At 51.0% G+C, this 9740-nt stretch overlaps 1 protein-coding gene across 1 annotated transcript in view; it reads left to right on the top strand.

Moving 5' to 3' along the window:
- Positions 1-7632, top strand: part of aacs (acetoacetyl-CoA synthetase) — a 40943-nt gene extending 33311 nt beyond the window's left edge. Inside the window, exons 13-18 of the mRNA XM_086169497.1 lie at positions 3634-3747; positions 4846-4971; positions 5075-5144; positions 6232-6290; positions 6371-6573; positions 6659-7632. Of these exons, the coding sequence (XP_086025623.1) occupies positions 3634-3747; positions 4846-4971; positions 5075-5144; positions 6232-6290; positions 6371-6573; positions 6659-6796 (710 nt within the window). The 3' untranslated portion in view covers positions 6797-7632. The remainder of the gene's footprint in view (positions 1-3633; positions 3748-4845; positions 4972-5074; positions 5145-6231; positions 6291-6370; positions 6574-6658) is intronic.
- Positions 7633-9740: the final 2108 nt, after the last annotated feature.

Raw genomic sequence — 9740 nt, 5'->3', positions numbered from 1 at the left:
CTTCCCTGCTCAACGCTCAGATGTTTCCTGGTAACAAAAACGGACAGGAGACGCAGGAAAGGGCGCTAACGGCTAGCATGGTTCTTCACAGAAGATACGAACCATGTGATAGTTCATGAACGCTGTGTGTGTGTGTGTGTGTGTGTGTGTGTGTGATCGTTTGTGTTACTGTGTTTGATCGTTGGTTTGTGTGTGTGTTTGTGTCTTCGTGTGTTTGTGACTGTGTCTGTGTTCGTGTGTGTGTGTGTGTGTTCGTGTGTGCGACCGTTTGTGTTTGTGACAGTGTTCATATATTTGAGTGTGTGTGTATGTGTGTTTTTGTGTGACCACGTGTGTTCCTGTGAGTGTGTGTGTGTGTGTGTGGCTGTGTTCGTGTGCGTGTGGTTGGATGTGTGTGTGTGTCTGTGTGTGACCGTTTGTGTTACTGTGTGTGATCGTTGGTTTGTGTGTGTGTGTCTTTGTTCATGTGTGTGATCGTCTGTGTGACTGTGTGTTCTGAGTGTGTGACCATCTGTGTGTTTGTCTGTGTGTGTGTGTTCCTGTGTGTGACCATATGTGTGTGGCTGTGCGTGTGTGTTCGAGTGGGTAACCATGTGTGTGACAGAGTGTGTGTGACCGTGTGTGTTTGTGACAGTGTTCATATATTTGAGTGTGTGTCTGTGTGTGTGTGAGAGTGAGTGTGTATGTGTGTTTTTGTGTGACGACGTGTGTTCCTGTGTGTGTGTGTGTGTGTGTTTGCGTGTGTGTGGCTGTGTTTGTGTGTCTGTTTGTGACCGTTTGTATTACTGTGTGTGATTGTGTGTTTGTGACTGTGTCTGTGTTCATGTGTGTAACCGTCTGTGTGTGTGTGTGTGACCATCTGTGTGTGACTGTGTGTGCGTGTTCCTGTGTGTGACCATATGTGTGTGGCTGTGCGTGTGTGTTCGAGTGGGTAACCATGTTTGTGACCGTGTGTGTTTGTGACAGTGTTCATATATTTGGTGTGTGAGTGTGTGTGTGAGACCACGTGTGTTCGCGCGCGTGTGTGTGGCTGTGTTCGTGTGTGTGTGTTAAGATGTGGGTCCGTTCGTGACCATTTGTGTTTCTGTGTGTGATCGTGTGTGTGTCTTCGTGTGTGTGTTTGTGACTGTGTCTGTGTTCATGTGTGGGACCGTCTGTGTGACTGTGTGTGTGTGTGTGTGTGTGTGTTTGTGTGTGTGACCATCTGTGTGTGGCTGTGCGTTCTGTGTTCGAGTGGGTAACCATGTGTGTGTTCGTGTGTGTGACCGTGTGTGTTTGTGACAGTGTTCAAGTGTGTGTGTGTGTGTGTGTGTGTTTGCACGCAGCAGGCCGTGCCCTGCTAGCTTCCTCCTTGTCGTCAAGGGCAACAGCACGCTGCCATTCAGTTAGCAGCCAGCTGGCTTGACCTTGACCCCCAAGGTCAAGTGTGTCCGTGTGTGTGTGTGTGTGTGTGTGTGTGTGTGTGTGTGTGAGCGCGCGCGCGCCTGCTGTTCTTTGAATTCAGCACAGCATATGTGACTGTCTGGTGGCTCCGGAGCATCGGGGCCCCTTTGCCGGTTCCCTACTGTGTGTGTGTGTGTGTGTGTGTGTGTGTATGTGTGTATGTGTGTGTGTGTGTGTGTGTGTGTGTGTGTGTGTGTCCACAAGTACAAATGGACAGATTACACTTCATATCCTTCAGCGTGTGTGTCCAGGCAGGTGTCCCTCCAGCCTATGTGATGCCTTCCTTTTTAAACAAACCTTCTCGTGGGTCTTCATCCTTGGAGAAGCCGTGGAGAAGCCGTGGAGATGCCTTCAAAGGCCGCGTCTCCCCGGCAGCCTAAAGCCCCTCGTCGGCGGATGAACGGCTTCCGCTGAACGTCGGACGGCTTCCAGACCTTCTAACTCTTCCAAGATGAAATAACACGATGAGCCCGGGTTTAGATGTTTCAGAGCCGTCATCTGAAGCATGTCCTCACAAAACACTCGGTGTGTGGGCACTGGGCGTGTATGTGTGTGTGTGTGTGCACGTATGTGTGTGTGTGTGTGTCAGCAGCGATGTCAGACCCCCCCGTCGAGTCTCACGGGGTGTTTTTAACACTTTCCCCGCTGGATTTCCTCCAAGCTAATATCACACTGGTTGGTCGTCCATATGTCCTCCTCCTCCTCCTCCTCCTTTCCTTCTATCTTCACATTTGCACGTTCACGTCCACGCCATTCCTGGGGTCTGCGTGCCCAGTTAAACCACAAAACACACACACACACACACACACAAACACATTTCTACACTGATGATAGGAGCTGGAGGTTTAAGAAACACCCGCTCTTTTCTTAAAACACTCTGTGCGTGTGCGTGTGTGTGTGTGCGTGTGTGTGTGCGTGTGTGTGTGTGTGTGTGTGCGCGCGCGGGCGTCCATGTCCACCGAGCAAAGCGAGCGTAATAATAAAGTAATTGCGTGTATTCCCACTATAAGTGCGAGCGTTTAATCAGCAGACAAAGTTTGCTCTTCCTCCTGGGAGCCAATTAACGCTCGATAAAGAACCCGGTGGAAAGCGAGGCGGAGAGAGAGAGAAAGTGTGTGAAGAACCCGGAGAGAGATGGAGGGATGGAGGGATGGAGGGATGGAGCAGGAGGGGGTCGTGGAGCAGCAAGCAAGATGGATGGATGGAGCCGCTGATAGGGAGGTGAAGGTGGAGATGAATGGAACGTGTCAGATGCAGGAGATTATTGGAGGGAGCAGAGACAAATGGGTGCGGAGTGTGTGTGTGTGTGTGTGTGTGTGTGTGTGTGTGTGTGTGTGTTCCTTGCAGTTTTTTTTATTTTTTTTGCAACAGTCAAACTTAAATGGGTTGATGAAGGTGGAGGTGGCAGCGCTCCAAACTTCTGGTTGTTGTCGGAGCTCTACCTTTTGGTCCCGTGTCACACAGGGGTGGTCAGTTTGATGATCCACGAGCGACACACACACACACACACACACACACACACACACACACACACACACATTGCTCCATCTCCGTGCAGGAGTGTGTTGAGTCTCCCACACAGAGGCACTGACACCATGGAGGTGGAAGCTGCCACAGCGTTCAGGGAATAATAACCATGGACTATCAGGTGGTTGAGGTGTTATCTTCTCCCCGCGACTCTGAAGAACCCTGTTAGCCGTTAGCTAACGCCAGGCTTATTTTGGTCCAAAATAATGTTCCTCTGGCAGCCTCGCTAAGGCGGAGAGGACCAGAAGAGCTTGGACCTCTTCGTCATTCTGTTTCTCAGCTGCTTCTGAAAACATCTGAGCAGTGTCCAGGAAGGCTTTTAAAAATGGTGCTCCACAATAGCTATGGACGAGGCTTATGGGTTCCACCAACCGCCAACGTCATGTGAGATCCCATGGAACCCTAAGAAGACCCTGCGTCTGAGTAGGAGCTAAGAAGTTCCAGGAGCTGAAGATCGATGGTCACTGGTTCCTCTGCTTTTCAAGAGCACCAAAAAAAACATCTTCTTTCTTGACAAGGTTCTAGGAGAAAAATGTTCCTCCAGAAGATGCCCAAAGATGGTTGTGATAAAGAAATGCTCCTCTGAGGGTGTGTTTGGTGTTGTAGGTTGTGTTTTTGGATTCCCGGATCCATTCAACGTTGTGTCCCCCTTCCTTTTTCCAGGCGGTACCGATATCGTGTCGTGCTTCATGGGGCAGAACCCGACGGTGCCGGTGTACCGTGGGGAGATCCAGGCGAGGAACCTGGGCATGGCGCTGGAAACGTGGAGCCCAGAAGGTAAGAGAAGATCCCCTCGGAGAGAGGGCACGGCGGAGACTTTTCTCCTCCACCAATAGTAGACGGAGGGCATTAGAACATAATGAACCTCAACCTGCTGTAGACTCTTACAAGAAGACCGAAACTTAAGCCCGACCTTAGCTTCATAGCATGAACCTGCTGGAATCAGAATGCAGGAAACATCTCAACTTCTCATGAAGGTCGGTTTCTCCGACACCCAAACAGACTCCTGGCTTTGTTTTAACGTGGTCACCTAGAAGGTCCCTGTTTGGATTCCTACATGGGTTCCTTCCTTTGTGGAGTCTCCGTGTTCTCCCCATGTCTAAGTGGGGCTCCTCCGGGTTCCTTCCAAAGTCCAAACACATGCAGGAGCTTCACTGGAGACCCCGCATTGTCCTTGTGCATGAGAAGGTCAATGGTTGTGTAGGTCTGTATACCCTGTGAACGACAGAGTGACTGTCTCTGTATGATCTGTGAATGAGGGGGCCAAAGTTGTATGCTTCTGCATGAAGGTGCAAGTGGTTGTATGTCATGAACCACTCCATGGTGATCCCTGCCCTCTAGCCCAGTGACAGCTGTGATAGGCTCCAGCCCCATCACAACAGAGTGACTGTCTCTGTATGATCTGTGAATGAGGGGGCCAAAGTTGTATGCTTCTGCATGAAGGTGCGAGTGGTTGTATGTCATGAACCACTCCATGGTGATCCCTGCCCTCTCGCCCAGTGACGGCTGTGATAGGCTCCGGCCCCATCACGACCCGAAACCCTATAAAAAATGAATTAACGAATCTGACCATCTTTACGTTTTAATAAAATCGAAAAAAGGGGAAAAACCAATCTCCGTCCTTCCTCCGGTCGTTTAAAAAACCCTCGATATTTCCCACATTGATCCCCTCCCTGGCCTCCGCCCGCCGAGGGATCGTTTAAAGGCACTTTTGTCGGAAGCAGCCGCGGATTATTTCCGTCAGCCTCTAAGCCGATAACACGCTCCCGAGGGAGAAGGTGAGGGCTGAAACCACACGGCAAAGCGGGATACGTTACCGTGTTAGTGTCGAGGTGTGTGTGTGTGTGTGTGTTCATTAGCGTGTGTGTTGGGCAGGTAAGCCTGTGTGGGGCGTCAGCGGGGAGCTGGTGTGCTTGAAGCCGATCCCCTGCCAGCCCACGCACTTCTGGAACGACGAGAACGGCAGCAAGTACCACAAGGCGTACTTTTCCACGCACCCCGGTGAGAAAACACGCCGACGCAGGACGGCGAAGGCGCGTCTTTTCTCCCGCCGTTTTTTCACCAATGTCCTTTGTCCCGCCGTCGTCCTCCCGACTCTCCGCAGGCGTGTGGACGCACGGAGACTACTGCAAAATCAACCCCAAGACCGGAGGCATCGTCATGCTTGGCAGAAGGTCAGTGGACCGCGTGATCTCGTGACTTTTTTTCGGTGGACGGCGGGAGGAACTCGGCGGTTCTGCGTCGAAATCGTACTCGTCGTGGCAGCCGGACTTGAATTTCACCCTTTGTCCCAGAGGCTTCTTCAGTTCCGAGTCCGATCCGGTCGCCACGACAAGAAGATTTTCGAAAAAGCATCCACCGTGGCCTGGATGGCCGAGGACCTCTGCAGACGTACCCATGGTTCTGTGTCTCCACAAGACATGTGGACGAGAGGGTGAATGGATGTATGTCCTTCAATCCAGTGATTCTTAAACTTGGGCCCCGAGCGCTACCTAGTGGGCCGCGAGGCTGCGGGACGCAATAACAACTCCCGACCATGTAGTGGCGCTAATGCATCAGTCAGTTGTGACTTAAACCTGCTCCATAAATAAAGAGAAGACTCTCAGCTAGCTGTAAACAAACAAGATGGAGAAATATTTAAAACGAAAAGCTGAAGACGACCCCCCGCCAAAAAGTACATTTTTGCGCAAGTACAATCCCGACTTCATTAAGTGGGGCTTGGTAAACGGAGGTAGCGAGGCAGTGCCAAGAGTGTGTGTTAACGCTGGCTAACGAAGCACTTAAAACGTCAAAACTACAGCGGCGCCTAGAGACCAAGCATCCGACGCTTGTGGGAAAGCCGGTGGAATTTTTCAAGAGAAAAGAAGATGCAGATGCAGAAAAGATGGATCGTGTCGCCGACTGGCAACTCTAAAAGTGCACCGAAAGCTAGCTAGCTCGGAAACTGTAAGCGGATTTAGTTTATTGAATTGAATCGAATACAAACCAGTGAGATGATTATAAACCTATAATAATAGATATTAGATACCCAAGACCTGCCTGGCTGCAGGAGAAGCTGTGTAGAGAATGAATTTATGAATGAATGAATGCACTTTTAGACGTTCCCGTTCAGTCCCAGCAGCAATGAGCCGTCCTCTTCCATCTTTCTTTGCAGCACAGTTCCATTTTTATCTAAACGGAACATTGTCTCCAACGTAGAGAAACCGGCGGGGTTTCGGTTCATGTCCGCTTTCTTGAATCCGTGCTTTCTGATCTCCGCAGCGACGGCACACTGAACCCCAACGGAGTCCGGTTCGGCAGCTCGGAGATCTACAACATCGGTGAGCTTCTGAAAAAGCGGCGTGATGGAAGCGTGGGCGCCTCCTCCTCCTCTTCATTCTCTTTCCGGTCTCCTCCCCAGTCGAGGCATTCGAGGAGGTGTCGGACAGCCTGTGCGTTCCCCAGTACAACGCCGGCGGCGAGGAGAGAGTTATTCTGTTTTTAAAGATGGCGCCAGGGAGGCTCTTCGGTCCGGAGCTGGCGGCGAAGATCATGGGGGCCATCAGGAAGGCCCTGTCCGCCCGACACGTCCCCGCCCTGCTGCTGGAGACCAAAGACATTCCCGTAAGAACATCTTGCGGCGGCTGGAGAGCAGATGTTAAGTGTCCTCCACGTTGACCTCCTTCCTCCCCCTTCTTTCCGTCCGCAGTACACCATCAGCGGCAAGAAGGTGGAGGTCGCCGTGAAGCAGGTGCTCTGCGGGCGGGAGGTGGCGCAGAAAGCGGCGTTCTCCAACCCCGAGTCGCTGGAGCTCTACAAGAACATTCCCGAACTGCAGAACTTCTGAAAGGAGGAGAACCCATCGAGCTTTCTGCCCCGCGTTGGACTAACGTTGTTAGTTAACATACTGGTACAAGGGCACTTCTCATTGGTACTGCTAGGTAAATATTGGGCAACAAAAAACGAAAACTTGTGTGCAAAAATAGCCTCGTAAGATTAATATGTGTTCTCCAACGCCGTCGGGAAGTTTTGAAGACCAACTTTCGCCATCGATTCGTCGTGAAGCTGCTTCCGAGCGTCGACCTGGGACGGGTCACCAGGCCCAGTGAGACACCGTGTCACCGTGTAGCTTGGACGCCCATGATGTAAACGCACACATATGTGCGTGGTACGTATCGCTGTGGAGTTTTGTTAATGTGTCTTCTGGTAGCGGACGATGCTCTACTGGTCTGCTCGCTCGTCGGTTTGCAATGTTCTCGCTTCGTCACACCAAAACGTCGGACCCGAGCTCCAAAACAAGACCCCTTCGCTCCCTCCTCCCACCAGGACTAAACTTTTTAAACCCCCTAAAGAAGCCGCTATGTTCCTTTAACCTGCATACGAGTCGTGGAACCTCAGCCAGGAAGTGGTGACCACTTCCTCTTCCTGTCAAGCAGCTAGAAGATGACGCACTGGAAATACACGATGGCACGATTCTACTTCATTCCGCCCAGAACATGGAGGCATGTCGCTTAGATTTTATTTTATTATTATTTTTTCTCATCATCCAACCTCATGGAGCGGGTAACTGGGAAGTGTTTTCACTTGAAAAGCCAGAGTTTATTGTGTAGTCGTTGTTTTCTTTGTCTCAAAGCCACCGCGCCGCTTTGGAAATTGAAAACTCAATAAATTATTCAAGTGTCCTCTTGGTGTCCTAATGTGCCCGAAGCCGTCGCTCCAGTATGTATCGCCGGGGTTACCGAGAGCGACACCAAGACAACGGGACATCTAGAAGAAGACCGGTATGACCTTTTTTTGGGGGAGATATTGGTCGGAAAAGACCAGAACTTCCAGTGCCGATATTTGAATTAGAGCTAGTGGTTTCTGAAGGTTTAGATCCGATGATGTTCTTTGCCCGTCTGAGGAGAGGCGAGGTGAAGGAGCACAAGCAGGTTGGACTGGATGGGAAAAACATCTGCTGTGGTCAGATAGTATGAAAGGAAAGGTGTAGAAGATGGGAGGTGAGAACATACATGTCATCTAGTTTAGAAGGCAGGAGGCAAAGCTGGAGGCAGCAGAGATGAAGATGTGGAGGTTCCTCTTTGGGAGTGAGGAGGATGGGAGGGACGGCACATGGTAGATGTTCCAGGGTTCTGAGGATGTTTGTCAAGTCACCTTCGAACCGTAGAGCATCTTGACCAGATGCATCATGCTTTGATGGACCGCGAACTTCTGTAGCGAGCGGTGCAGACCACAGGGACCATCAGCAGAACCCCACTGCAGTGAATCCCCATTTATGAGCGGAGAATCTACACCCGCAATCCACAAGAGAGGCAACTCCACCTTCACCCACCTCCCAACATGGACTGTTTACACCCCTGCACTCTGGCCAGGAGTCCAAGAACTTGTCCTACCCCTCGGACTCCTGACCAACCAACAGTAGTTTGCCATCATGGGCAACCTCAGGACAGTCAGATACACTTTGCCATCGGACAAGAGTCGCAAAGTGGTCAAACAGCCCCGATTGCCTCGGAATATTCACATTAATGGTATCATATCATGACTGAACTACGTATTATTTGTCTCTTTCGTGTTGCAAACAAAGTATCTAGCTTCACTGCGGACAGCAAAGTAAGAACCTCAATCTGCAGGGAAACTTGTTTCCTTTCCGAGCATCTGACAAGAAACACTCTGAATCCGGTCACATCTCCCGGAGACGACGGCAAACCGAACATACGGATCCGCATTTGGAGCCTTGAGAAGGCAGAGCGTTTGAACACGTAACCCTAAAGGCTGTGCCAATAAAGCGGGGTACGACAGTGGGGTTGCACAGATTGATCATCTCCACCGGAGAAGATCACTTTCAAGCATTTTGGCCACTTCATCCGCTCCCGCTAAGAAATGGCAGCCGGTCGGAGCGACGGGAAACCTGTCGCCTCCGTCGGCAACAACTCGCATATCGCCGACGGAACATCGTCGGCGCTACGAGGAGCAGCTTGAAGTTCCCCGATCACCCCCACGTGTGAATCTCCGATGAAATACCAGCCAGTGCGTCGAGAACTTGTGTGTGTGTCGTGAGAAAAAGCGCGTGGAAGCCAGTCATTTTGACAGACACGTACTTTCGGGGGGAAAAAAAAAAAAAAAAAAGGAAAAACGGCAGATTTAAAATTCCCTGTAACCTTTGGAGGTGCGAACGCCGGAGACTGCCAGTCAGCCAAACTTCAGAATTATCATCCGATGAGGAAAGTAGCCTTTGTCCAAACTCCGAGGTGTTAAGCTATTTAAACATCGGATGCCGTCGGTTTATGGAAAACATGGAGGGCGGGGGGTCTGAAGAAGAGCCAGGGGCTCAGGGTGGATGTTGGAACGGTGACAAATCAGACGCCGAGGTGTTTACTGAGCCATAAATGCTAACTATCCGAGGGACGAGGTTGGTGAGTGCCGGTCCCCCCCCCCCCCCCAAGAGTGGGCCTATGTTATGAAATTAGAAAAAGACTTTGTCGCTGGCTTGATTATTCACTCATGACTAAATTTAAATTGCTGCAGAATGATAATTACATATTCCCAGGAAGCGCAACCGATTCTAAACATGAGCCATCTCCGCCTCCCTCAAAGTGAAGGTGCAGCTGACGCCCGTGTACGTCTGAGAAGATCGGAATCCACCTGGTGGGTCTGACCGGTCGAGGCCTTTCTCGATCTCCTAGTCCAGTGGTTCTTAACCTGGGTTCGATGGAACCCCAGGGGTTCGGTGGGTCAGTCTCAGGGGTTCGGCGGAGGTCAAGACACACATTGGTGATGACATCACTGGCCGC

This window comes from Fistularia commersonii, chromosome 22 (assembly GCF_037954325.1).
Source record: "Fistularia commersonii isolate RoL2024-O1a breed Wild chromosome 22, RoL_Fcom_v1.0, whole genome shotgun sequence".
In the NCBI taxonomy this organism is placed as follows: domain Eukaryota; kingdom Metazoa; phylum Chordata; class Actinopteri; order Syngnathiformes; family Fistulariidae; genus Fistularia; species Fistularia commersonii.
This window is presented reverse-complemented; position numbering and strand designations above follow the sequence as displayed.